This window comes from Callorhinchus milii, unplaced genomic scaffold (genome assembly GCF_018977255.1).
Source record: "Callorhinchus milii isolate IMCB2004 unplaced genomic scaffold, IMCB_Cmil_1.0 Scaffold185, whole genome shotgun sequence".
NCBI classification, from domain to species: Eukaryota; Metazoa; Chordata; class Chondrichthyes; order Chimaeriformes; family Callorhinchidae; genus Callorhinchus; species Callorhinchus milii.
In genome coordinates this window covers 1-12,733 of record NW_024704926.1, presented here as the reverse complement: position 1 = coordinate 12,733, position 12,733 = coordinate 1, and the positions used below count along the sequence as shown (strand labels likewise).

The 12,733-nt window shown below is 52.4% G+C and overlaps 2 protein-coding genes across 2 annotated transcripts; one reads left to right on the top strand and one right to left on the bottom strand.

The window, feature by feature from the left end:
* The first annotated feature begins 1,227 nt into the window (after positions 1–1,227).
* cipcb (CLOCK-interacting pacemaker b) lies at positions 1,228–8,210 on the top strand. The gene is made up of 4 exons (XM_042345975.1): positions 1,228–1,296; positions 4,836–5,046; positions 5,656–5,822; positions 6,463–8,210. The coding sequence occupies exons 2-4, from the start codon at positions 4,851–4,853 to the stop codon at positions 7,384–7,386; spliced, it is 1,287 nt and encodes a 428-aa protein (XP_042201909.1). The 5' UTR covers positions 1,228–1,296; positions 4,836–4,850; the 3' UTR covers positions 7,387–8,210.
* An 872-nt stretch (positions 8,211–9,082) lies between these two features.
* Positions 9,083–11,927, bottom strand: LOC103172581 (melanoma-derived growth regulatory protein-like). The gene is given in 4 exon segments (NM_001292944.1): positions 9,083–9,230; positions 9,923–10,033; positions 10,576–10,709; positions 11,424–11,927. Coding segments are annotated over 4 exon segments (405 nt in total). The 5' UTR covers positions 11,560–11,927; the 3' UTR covers positions 9,083–9,206.
* Between the last annotated feature and the right edge of the window lie 806 nt (positions 11,928–12,733).

The following is a 12,733-nucleotide window of genomic DNA, read 5'->3' as shown; positions in this document are numbered from 1 at the left end:
GGACGGACAACCGACCCAACCGCCGCCGCCGCCTTTCTTTTTTTTGAGCGGGAAAAGCAACTGCGGCTGCGCGGCCCCGACCCGGGGTCACGTGACGGTGGGACCGCCTTAAAGGTGGTGGGCGGGACGGGGGTAAAGTAAGCCCTTCGCGTGTGGTGGGTGTTTTTTTTCGCCTCCGAAGAAAAATCGCTGGCGCAGTTGTTTCAAGGGACAGGAGGAGGAGGACCGGGTGGGGGGCGCAGGGGATGAGAGGAATTATGATTATTGTTTTATTATTATTATTTGATGAACGCTGAGAGAAGGAACGGCTCCTACATCACCTTCGGCCGCTTGGCTTTCGCCTGCTCTCGGCTCGGGCGCGGGCGCGAGGGGCACCGCTCCTCACGTGGCAGAGGCACGCGCGCTTCCCATTGGCCGCCTGCGCCCGATCTCCATGGCGACGGCGCGCGCCGAGGCGTTCCCGCCCCCTCCCTCCCACCCCCCCCCCAACCGGGAGCGGTCGCCATGGCGACGCCTGGCCGTTGGCGACTGGTTCACGTGTCGGCGCACGAGGGGAAGGAGCGAGAGAGAGAGAGCGAGGGGGGGGGGGGGGAGGGCGGAGGCAACCTAACTCGCTAGCTCCCGCCCACGCCTCCCGCCTTTGCCTCGGGCTCTTATTGGTCGGCCCGCCCCCCAAAGCCGCCTGGCGATTGGTCGCCGCGCTTGTCGATCATGCGAGAGCGAGAGAGAGAGAGTGCGGGCAAGTTCGTGTGAGAGGTCGGGGGGCCGGGCTTTGCGAAATGGCGGCGTCGCGCGGTTTGTCCCGAAGGCTTTCCCAGCGGCGGCGTATCTGAGGGCCTCTCTGTCCTCTCCCCCCATCCCACCACCACCACCACCACCTTCCCCCACACCTCCTCCCTCCCCTCACCCGAGGGGTCGTATAAATGATACGGACGTGTGGCGGCCGCTGCTGCCCGTGATCCTCGGCCTTTGCTCCCACCCCTCCCCCCCCCACCCCGGTGTGTGTGTGTGTGTGTGTGTGAGACTGGGCCGCGCGATTGGACACGTGAAGCCGCGGTGTGCGTGTGGCCACACGTGCCCGGAGGGCGGGCGGGAGCCACATGCCGGGCCGCGTGTGCCATGTCTGGCGCCTCTCACATACACACTACACGTGTCCCTTGTACACGCCTCCCTCCCCCTCCTCTCTCTCTCTCCTCTCTCCTCTCTCTCTCCTCTCTCTCTCTCCCCCCGAAGCCGCACACACTCACACTAGGACAGCGAGGGAAGGACAGCGGCTCGGACACCCCACCCGCACAGGTTAATAACCGCACACGGTTTTTTTTTTTTTTTTTTGGTCGGTTTCGCGGCGAACCGTTCGCCTTTGCGGCGTTTTATTTGCCATTTTGCGCGTATGTGTTTGTGGGTGTGTGTGTGTATATGTGTGTGTATATATGTGTGTGTGTATATGTGTGTGTGTGTATATGTGTGTGTGTGTATGTATATATGTGTGTGTATGTGTGTGTGTGTGTATATATATATGTGTGTGTGTGTATATATGTGTGTGTGTGTATATGTGTGTGTGTGTATGTATATATGTGTGTGTGTATGTGTGTGTGTATATATATATGTGTGTGTGTGTGTATATATGTGTGTGTGTGTGTATATATGTGTGTGTGTGTATATGTGTGTGTGTGTATGTATATATGTGTGTGTGTATGTATATGTGTGTGTGTGTGTATATATATGTGTGTGTATGTATATATGTGTATGTGTGTGTGTATATGTGTGTGTATATATGTGTCTGGTGTTTGTATGTATATGTCTGATGTGTGTGTATATATGTGTGTGTGTACATGTGTGTATATGTGTCTGGTGTGTGTATGTATATATAACGTGTGCATATATATATGTGTGTGTGTATATGTCTGCTGCGTGTATATGTGTGTGGTGAGATTATTTGTGTTTTGCAGACACGTTTTGTGCCAGGTGATTCCTTTTTTTTATTATTATTTATTAATTGTTTTCTTTTTTTAAAAAAAACTCAAGGCACCAGTGTGTGGGACGCTGTTGTCCAAGATGGGCATTGATAATAATTAATAGTAATAATTAGTAGTTCAATAATCCTCGCATTTGATAAAGCACCTTATCACACCATTGAGATGTCTCAAAGCGTTTGACAGAGTAGTGATTGTCATTACCATTAGTGTTATGAGCAAACGGTTTGAAAGGTAGCAATAGAGCCTTGAGAGCTGGATGATTTGTGTGTGTTTTTGTGTGATTTCCCTCCCCCCCTCCCCTTATAAATCCACACGAGTGCCAGAGAGAGAGGTTTGATTCCGCTCCCTGGATTACAGGTGCAATAGGATGGACTCTGAGCTGAGTTGAGAGGAAAGCAGATATAGCCACTGATAAAGGTTTGCGGGGAGATTTTTTTTAGCACAGCAACTTTGTTTAGAAGTAAGATGTGCCCGACACGTGTCGGGTTCCGAATCTGTACGACGCACGACGAATTTCACTGGACTCTTCCGAGACCAGGGTTCCAGAAGTGCGTAGTATAGGTAAGAGGATCGGTACTGAGCTGAGTTCAGTGCGTTTATCCAGTGAGTAGATGAGTCACGCAAACTGGGAGGATCCCGTGGTCTTGTAGGTGTCGAGCTGTGGCTCAAGGTCCTGGTTTAAGGGAAGTTTGTGTAAAAGTGACATCAGATAAATTCATGCGCGACTGTAACATCTCCCCTGTTACTGTCACTGTTGATGCTCCTCCATGACTGACTGGCCGTCTGGTACGGTACCAGAGGAACCGTCACACCTCAAGGGAAAAAGTCATGTATCATCAGGGGAGGGAGATCAAAGGGGTTTTTATTTTTTTTAAAAAAAAAGGGGCGTCACAAGTGGAGTTGCTGTGCAAAAACCTACACTTACTACATTTTCGCCCCTGAAATATACAGTCAGTTCTCATTATAGTGTATTCTGTGAAGTGCTTTGAGACGTTTCGAAGCCGTAGAAAGGAGCTATATCAAATGCAAGGATTACTACTATTATTATGTGATGCATTTGGACGCAACCTGCGCGTTTTTGACTGACACTTGAGACGTTAAATGCAATTTCCACAAAGAAAAAGGAACTAATTTAAGGGCAGGTGGGAGAGTTAAAAGAGAATCGCCTTGAGGGGAATAGATGAACTCGGAACAGATTTCCACAGAGAAGAAAAGATGAAAATTAAAATGCGTTATTATTAATCAACTAATTAATTAGTTAGGATTATTAACGCGTTAGTTCAACTACAGCAAATGCCATTTACACAGCGCCTTTCACATTGGGAGGACGTCCCCAAAGTGCTGGGCCGTCAGGGATTTGGACCCGAGCTGCGGGTTGGGATCAGGAGAGGTGGAGGGCGGGGAGGGTAAGGGTAGGAGGGTGACCGATGGCTGAAGAAGAGGGCCTTGAAGGAGGCCAGGGAGGGAGCAAGGCAAAGGGACTGTGGAAGGGGCAAAAAGGCTGAAGAGAGAGCATTTTACCCTTTTCAATCTTGGGTTTACTGTGCGGTGTTGCATATCGGAGTCAGTTGTATCTTGGGTCGTGTGTAAGTATTGTGCTGATGATGATGGCTGGAGAAAACCTTGGAGTGTGTGTGGGGTGTTTTTGTGTTGCAATCCACATGATGGATGAATGTTTTTGTTCTAATGTTTTTTTACTGAAAGGACAGCTGCTGTTTCGTGTCAGCGCCGAGTGCGTCCCACTGTGCAGCCAGATGAATAAAGCTCTTTCTGCTCCTTTCCCCGCCACTCATGTGAAATGTTCTCTTTGCCGCGCCCATCCCACCCTTAATGTCAGCATGTGGGTGTCTTTGTGTTCTTTGTGCTCACACCCAAGAGGTGCTGATCTGACACTGCTCGAGTATGTAAGAGCCATAACAACAGAGAGAGAGAAAGAATTTTAACTCTCTGGGCTGGAATTAAAACCCAGTCACAGAGACGAAAGGTCAGTATGAACACACCCAGTCACAGATTGTAAAACAATTTACAGCACAGAGGCGGCCCATACTGCCGGTGCCAGAACTCCCATATCCTTTTATATTTTTCTTTTCAAATAAAGTATTCGATTAATTCCCTTTTAAAAGCTATTACGGACCCTGCTTGAACCATTTTTTTTTTGGCAGAGCATTCTCTGTCCTAGTAACCCTCTAACTAACCACCTTTCAAATGTTTCACTGTGACTTAGGTCTGCACGAGAGCGATTGCAATCTTTGTAGAGCAATAATAATTCAAAATAATAATATTGCATTTAGATAGCGCCTGGGCACACCGTCAACACATCTCTTAAGAGCTTCATAGGATAGTGTAGTCACTATAATTCTAAGTGAATGCATCCCATTTTGCACGCAGCCAAAAATAGTTATGAAGCAAGTGACCAATTTTAGCTGGGAGATTGTTGGCCAGGATATTGGAGAAATTCCCTAATAATAATAATAATAATCCTTGCATTTGATATAACGCCTTATCAAGTCGTTGAAACGTCTTAAAGCACTTCACAGGATACACAGCAAAGTGTAGAGCATGACAACCAGGTGCCAGTTGGTTAGCAGATTGTCTTCCACCCTCTCGTCCACAGGAGACCATGGCAGAAGGTGGGGAAGGAGATATCTTGTTTACCAAAAGCAAGAGTTTGTAGTGTTTGTCCATAGCTCTCCAGCAGGTAGAGATGCACACAGCACTGGTGGGTTCCTCAGGGCCTGAGATTGGTTCACAGATGCAGATGTGGTGCAGCTGTGTAACGTATTTGTTAGAAGTGTTTAAAACTGTATTTTCAATATTAAAAGAACAGAATTAAACTTCCCCGTTCAAAATATCTTTCAGCCTTTCAAAGGAAGCATGTCTGCGGATAAAGTGTCTGAGATGATCTCTGAATCCTTCAAACATGACCAGGATGGTATCCAGGCATCCGTTAAATCCGAGAATTCATCTGACGGGCAAAGGGGCCAAGTGCAGAGGAGAAGCTCTGTGGTTAATAGCAGGAAGAGACACCGGCCCTCAACTAGCGAGTCCGAGAAGGATTCCGGCTTCTCAGGTACTAAATAATCCTTATACTTGATACAGCGCCTTATCACATCTTCGAGACGTCTCAAAGCGCTTCACGGGATATGCTGTCAAGTGTAGTGACTATATTTTGTGGGAGAAACGCAGCAGCCAATTGTGCACAGCACCAGCCGTGGATTGAGTGACCATATTATTATTTATTATTCTTTTTTTTTAAGGATTGTTACCCCCAATCCGCCAATCGACTTAACAACTGGGTTCCTATTTACTGCTAAGTAAACAGAGGGCCGTGTAGAGTAAGGAAACTTGCCCAACGTTACGCCCTGCCCGGGAATCAGAATTGAACCCAGGTCCTCTCGTGTGCGAGGCGAGTGTTCTAACCACTACGCTACAGGACTGTTGACCAAAAGTATCATTGAGAATCTTTTAAACAGTCGGGGGTGTGGGGTAGTATGCAAAGTGAAGAGACTTGAGAAGAGCGGGTCCTCAAGAGTAATAAAACTATGGTTAATATTTGTACAGTCATTTTCAAATTGAGCGGTGTCACAGTTGGCCCTTGTGTTGAGGGTGACTTGTAATGTGCAATAATTGCCTTTCCCTCTCAATAACTGAGGTATCCCTTTGTTTTTCTCCTGATCAGATACCAGTTCAGAATATCTGAGCGCTGTTGAGCAGATGGATTGCGAAGATCAAGCCAGTTTGAACCTGGTGTGTGGCAGACACTCAGCGCTGAGGCGGGCTCACAAGGCGGCAGTACTGAGAAATCCTTTCACCGGGCTGGCCCCAGTTTACATCATGATTAAAGAGGTACGGTCGAAATAGTGCATAGCGCTTGTATTTGTGTAGCGCCTTTCACGTCAGGAGGACGCCTCAAGGCGCTTGAATTGGCACATAATCCCAGGTCTAGGTTTGTTTAAGATGGAATCAATTACTGGAATGGGTTGGTGAGGAGTGAAACCAGGACGCCGGGATTTGTTCAAGTAAACATTTTGATGCTGTAAAGGGGTTAGAGTTAGAGCGTTCGCTCAGTGGTTAGAGCGTTCGCCTCGCAAGCGAGAGACCTGGGTTTGATTCCCGGGCAGGGCGAAATGTTGGTCAAGTTTCCTGACTCCACACTCCTCTGTTTACCTAGCAGCAAGTGGGAACTCGCTTGTTAATCGTTTGGCAGATCACTTTCTGGGGGTAATAATCCCTTCAACAACAAAAATTCTTTTTAAAAATGCGGTCACTCACTCCACGACTGTTTGTGGGGCACTGCTCTGTGCAATCAGCTGCCGCGTTTCGCCCACAAAGTGTACAGTCACTGCACTTCACAGTATGTCCTGTGAAGCGCAATGAGACGTCTTGAAGACGTGACAAGGCGCTGTATCAAATGCCAGGTGGAAATGAGGAGCCAGGTTGCTGATGATGTCAGCCTTGTCCTAATTCTGCCTTTGATCGCCAACAGCCTTTATCTATCCCAACCGGTGACCAGCTTCTTCACGCCCAGCTGCGGGCCTGGGGGCGCGCCAGACCCCCGCTGGGCACAGCACCAGACCCCAACCGAGTCCTAGTCCTGCGACAGCCGTTACCGGCCAAGTCGAGACCCTTGAGGACAGAGGAGAATGCCGGAGCCGGGAAAGACACTTACCTCCCCATTTTAAATTCTTACCCGAAGATCGCTCCTCACCCCGACAGACGGAGCCCGGGGCTACTGCTGGAGGCCGGGCACAGGGTCAGCAAGCGCTCGTCCGGGCCTGAGGCCGGAAGGAGCCCGTCGGAGGCTTCCCCTTTCCCGAGCACCAGACCCCCGGCCAAGGCTCCGGTAACCAGCCAACAACCGCCCGCCTTTGGCCTCGGGCATCGTGTAAACGACCCCGAAGTGACGTCGTGGTCCTCACCCTCGTCCTCTCTGGGCCTGCCCTCTCCTCTCTCCCAGCCCGCGCTCTCCTCTTCTTCGCTCCCGCTCTGCTCGCTGTTCCCCCGCGGGACCTCGCGCTCCGCCAGCGTCCGAGCGTTCGCGGGAAGCGGTCCCGGGAACGCTGCCGGGAAGAAGCAGCGTTCCAACCTGCTGAAGCACAGGCGCTTCCACAACACCCTGGAGATCCTGGATAAGTCCGGGCTGCTGGGCATCACCCTGAGAACCAAGGAGCTGATCCGGCAGAACAGCAGCACCCAGCGGGAGATCAGCGAGCTGAAGGAACACACCAGGCTGCTGTGTAGAGCCGTGCAGAGCAACGACCCTCGGGCTTGGGACAGGCTGCACGAGACCATGAGGTGCTCGGGAAGTTACGGGGACCTGACCAGCAGATCCGATTCGCCCTGTTCTCTCTTCAGCCAGACCGCAGCGCTGGGTCCCGTCCTGTCGGCCACAGACATCTCACCGTCGTGAAGTGCGATTGCTGTTGTGAAGTAAAGGGAGAGAGAGAGAGAGTGCAACAGTCTGAGCTCAGCACCGTTCCTCTCTCACCTCACGTCAAACCTCCCCGACAGCTGAACTGACTCGTTGTGTTCAGGTTCCTCCGGGAATCCAGCAACGACCAACGACATTTACCCGCCACGTTTCACGTCAGGAGGACGTCCCAAAGCACTTGGACAGTTAGGGATCCGCACCTCAGCTGGTGGTCGGATCAGGAGGGTCAGGAGGGGTGGAGGGTTAAGAGTTGGGGCTTCATTCGATGGCAACGCTGGCAGTTTGCTTTCTGGAGCTGTTCTAAAAGCAGGAATGTCGAGCCTGTCTCTCCCTCACCGCCCCCCCCACACATTCTATCAGACCAGGGGCTGATCTGTAAAAAAATTTAAATGAATGTTGGGCGGGCGCTGCCTTGCTGCGAGGGCTTTCCCTGAGCAGCGTTGTTCCCTCGGTGTGTAATTCGTGACTTGTCAGGATTTGCCGGTGAAGGTGAGAAATCTGATCTGATTCCACAGCGAAGTGGTTTATCATCTCGGCATTTTCCTGTACAGTGTGATTTTTTTTAAATTTATATATTATCTATTATACATAAATATATATATACAATTGGGTATTTTTATGGCATCTTGTTTAAATGTAATGTGAAAGCTGTGTGTCCTTGTGTGAAGTTCTGTATCCCAGTGGAGTGTGTGTGTGTGTGTGTTTGTCTGTGGGGTGGGTGGTTATGTGTGTCTTGTCTGTGTGTGGGGGCGGGTTGTGGGTGTATCTTAAGAATTTTTACGAATAAAACCTTTTCTCATTCATTCTTGCGCTCTGTGTGTTTACTGCGGTTGCTGCAGCTGTAAATGCTGTGGGTGCTGCAGCCCGACACCGACCGAGCTGATGGTCTTTATCTCAGGGAGTGGAATGGAATGTGCTCTGTCTCTCCCCGGAGACCAAGGACAACCCCACCCACCACCTACCGCCTCCTCTGCCCACCCTCTCGCACCTCGCCCATCCTCTCCTCCAAAAAAAATAATAACAATCTGGTCGCACAATCCACGGCTGTTTGTGGGGACGCTGCTGTGCGCAGTTGGCTGCCGCGTTTCGCCCACAAAACATACAGTCACTACACTTTACAGTGTATTCTGTGAAGCGCTTTGAGGCGTCCCGAAGATGTGATAAGGCGCCGGGTCAAATGCAACTGCGAGGAGATGCTGGACTTCCTTCTTAAGAACAAAACCGAGGGGATTCGCTCAGCCGCCTATGCCCTTCCACCTGCTACCCCCTCCCCATCCCCGCTCACACTCCGGCCCCTACTCACCCACCCGTCCCTCCACACCTTCAAACCTGTCTCCCTTCCTCTCACCACCATTATAACCCACATGAAAGCGACCACCTGCTCCCTCGACCCCATGCCTCGCCCTCTCCTTATCTTCCAGCTCCATCTCCTTGTGCTTTACATTACATCCTGTGGATCTCTTTGAGTTGTCTCAACAACAAATGACGTTTACACAGCGCCTTTCACGTCGGGAAAACGTCTCAAGTCGCTGGACGGTCAGGGGTTTGGACCCGAGCTGGGGGTTGGGATCTGGAGGGTGGGGTGGGGTGATGGAAGAGGTGGGTTTGAAAAGGACCCAACAGGAGCCAAGTGGAATCCTTGCTCACACTGGGAATGAAACGATGATGAGAGAGTGGATTGCTTTAGATGTATTTGGATTTTCTTGTTACAATTGTGAGTGTGAGGGCACAAACCCACTGACATTCCTCCACGTGTGGCTTTGAGGGTCGAGGGCTGATTCCGTCTCTTGTTGGTTCACTCACTGACAGTAGAAATCCCAGTCCTGCAAAATAATAATCCTCGCAATTTGATGTGGCACCTTTATTGCCTTCCGAGACATCTCAAAGCGCTTCGCAGAATATACTGTAAATATACAATTTAGATTTAATGTGCACAGTGCCTTTCAAGGCAGGAGGACGTCTCGCAGTCCTTCATGCTGCAGACTGGGCAACTGAACAATCTGTGGGGGTGGGGGAGAGGTTGGGGGGGTGGGGGGTGGAAAAAGTGATGACTGAAAGCACAGTGAGTAGAGCTAAGTCTTGAGACGGGCTTCGAAGGTGGGGAGTGAGGCGACGGTCGACTCAACAGCTTAAAAACTCAGCCACTGATGGGTTTGACCCGGCGCCTTATCACGTCGCTGAGACGCCTCAAAGCGCTTCACAGAATATACCGTCGAGCGTAGCGACTGCGTACTTTGTGTGCAAAACGGGTTCTTTCTTGCTGCTGGTAAACAGGCGCGAGCGCGCGCGCGTGCGTGAGTGTGTGTGTGGAGTAAAGAAACAAGCCGAAGGTTTTGCCCTGACCTGACCCGCCTGGGAATCGAACCCAGGTCCTCTGGCTTGCGAGGCGAGGGGTCTAACCCCCGAGCTACAGGCTGCACAATCCCAGCCCCTGGGACAGTGCCAGACAGTGGACAGGGAGACGCGGGCGCAATGAGAAGGCAAAGAGAAGCTACGAGCGCGAAGCAGTACGTACATCTGTCGGCATTTCCACCGTCTCCGTCGCCAGCCGCTGCAGCTCCCTCACGATCACCTTCGGGAAGAAGCCCAGCTTTCCCGTCTCCCCGCCGTAGTAACTGCCCTGAGCCTGGGGACAGGCGGCCGTCAGTACAGGCGGAGTCGTCCAGTCACGCAGCCTCGCCACAGGCAGACACGTCAGCCGCACAGCCTCGCCACAGGCAGACACGTCAGCCGCACAGCCTCGCCACAGGCAGACACGTCAGCCGCACAGCCTCGCCACAGGCAGACACGTCAGCCGCACAGCCTCGCCACAGGCAGACACGTCAGACGCACAGCCTCGCCACAGGCAGACACGTCAGACGCAGCTTCGCCACAGGCAGACACGTCAGCCACACAGCCTCGCCACAGGCAGACACGTCAGTCACAGCTTCGCCACAGGCAGACACGTGAGTCACACAGTCTCACTACAGGCAGACGTCGACCACGCAGCCTGCCTACAGGCGGAGACGTCAGTCGCACAGCCTGACTACGGGCAGACGTCAGTCGCACAGCCTGACGACGGGCAGACACATCGGTTACACGCCCTCACTAGACGGAGAAGTCAGTCACAGCCTCACTACAGGCAGAGGCGTCAGTCACACAGCGCAGTGCAATCACTCAGCGACTCACGGTGCCTTGCCAGAAGTTGCGTCCTCTGCCCTTAAGCTTGGCGTACACGTACACGATCTGGCCCTGACGCACGTTGATGAACCTACAGTCCGAGCCCGAGTAATCACCCACAGCTCGGACCATGGCCATCGGGTCTGGGAGACATAAAGGAAAAGCTTGGCAGTGCCGATCATCATCAGCAACGACAACACCTTGCGTCTACACAGCGCTCCCTTCGCACGGGTTAGCGTAGGGAGGGGGCGTGAGGGGGGGGGGGGAGGTGACCGTAAGCGCGAATCAAAGAGGAAGGCCCCTTAGGTGGGATTTGAAGGTGGGGAGAGGCGGAGGGAATCGGGGGAGAGAGAGAGAGAGAGAGAGAGCGACAAGAGTTTCGGAGCGCAGTGGCTGAAGGCACGGCCACGCCGATGGCGGAGGGGAGGGAGTGGACGAGAGGGGGCAAACGGGAGGCCGGAGCCGGTCGAGCAGAGGCGGCGGGTGGTGGAGTCGGTGGGTGGGGAGGAGGGAGGGAGGGGGCAATAATAATAATAATAATCATCTTTGCATTCGACCCAGCGCCTCAACACGTCATCAAGACGTCTCAAAATGCTTCACCTTAAGGTGTAGTGACCAGACATTTAATATGATTTATGTTAAGTGGGAGTGGGGGGGGGGGCAGGAGAAAGGGGGGATAGGGGGAGAAGGCTGAGGGGAGAGGGAGAGGAGAGGAGCGCGGTGGGGGGGGAGGAGGAGAGTGGGGGGAGCAGTCACGAGAGCAGAATCGGCGGAATAGCCCCCTGTGTTTTTGGGGGGTGGGGGGGGGGGATTTAAACCCAGCTCAGCTCAGCGGGGGGACTGGCTCCGGTACTCACAGCTGCATTCCTCGTCTGCACAGATCTTCCTGTCGGCCAGTTTGTGCATCACCGATCCCCTCTGGGCCAAGACCCCAACGCACGAGAGAATAGCGCACAGCGCAAGCACAGCCCCCGCAGCAGCCATCCTCAGCATCACTCACTCCCCTCGCTCTCCCTCCCTCGCTCTATCCCTCGCTCTCTCCCTCGCTCCCCCTCACTCTCTCCCTCGCTCCCTCCCTCGCTCCCCCCCTCGCTCCCCCTCGCTCTCTCCCGCTCTCCCTCGCTCCCTCCCTCGCTCTCTCCCTCGCTCTCTCCCTCGCTCTCTCCTCGCTCTCCCCCTCGCTCTCCCCCTCGCTCTCTCCCTCGCTCCCTCCCTCCCGCTCGCTCTCCGTCACTCGCTCTTCACCGTTTGCAGAAGAAAAAAGGGCAAAGTAAAAATTCCGTCCGCAAAAGCGAAGGAGACAGAGACCAGACCAACCCTTCTCGATCCCCGGAGCTTTGAAACTGGGTCATTTTACAGCTGGAAGTTGCTTTGGAATTTTTTTGTGGAATGTTCTCCTCCCGACTCCCCTTCCCCCCCCCCCCACCCCTCCCCCCCGACCAACCACCGCAAACTGCCAAGGAAACTCAATCCAGGGGATTTGAGAGGAGAATAATATAATAATAATAATAATAATGATATTAATCCTTGCATTTGACCCTTATCACAGCTTCAAAACTTCTCAAAGCGCTTCGCAGAGTATACTGTAAAGTGCAGTGACTGTACATTTTGTGGGTGAAACGCAGCGGCCGATTGCACAGAGCAGTGCCCCATTAAAAACAGTCGTGGATTGAAGTGACCAAATTATTATTATTGTGATTATTATTTTTTGACTGTGGGCTATGGGGAGAGAGAGAGAGAGAGAGAGAGCGCGCGGGTGAGTGGGAAGCTCTTTCAAAGAGCCGGCACAGACACGATGGACCGAATGGCCTCCTTCTGTGCTGTACACGTACTACGATCCTACGACTAACAACCGGGTTCCTACTGACTGCCGGTAAACAGAGGCGTGTGTGTGTTGCGTGTGCGTGAGTGTGCGCGTGTGTTTGCGTGCGTGTGCGGAGTAAGAAGATCTACCTAACGTTTCACCCCCCGACCTGGAATCGAGCCCTGGGGTCCTCCGACTTGCGAGGCGAGGGGTCTGACCGCTACTGGCGACTGTTTGCGAGGCATATATTGCAATACGCGTGCGTCGCATATTGAACGTACGATAGATATTTTTTTTTCTTTTAAAAATGAGGCTGGAATCGCATGAGCGTGCGCAGCGTTTACACCGGCCAAGTGGCGGTCT

What these genes read in the sequence shown, in the direction of transcription:
- cipcb (XM_042345975.1), top strand. Translation starts at nt 4,851, where the DNA reads ATGTCTGCGGATAAAGTGTCTGAGATGATCTCTGAATCCTTCAAACAT. An exon ending in GAAGGATTCCGGCTTCTCAG is followed by an intron (nt 5,047 to 5,655) that starts GTACTAAATAAT and finishes TCTCCTGATCAG; the next exon opens with ATACCAGTTCAGAATATCTG. An exon ending in TTTACATCATGATTAAAGAG is followed by an intron (nt 5,823 to 6,462) that starts GTACGGTCGAAA and finishes GATCGCCAACAG; the next exon opens with CCTTTATCTATCCCAACCGG.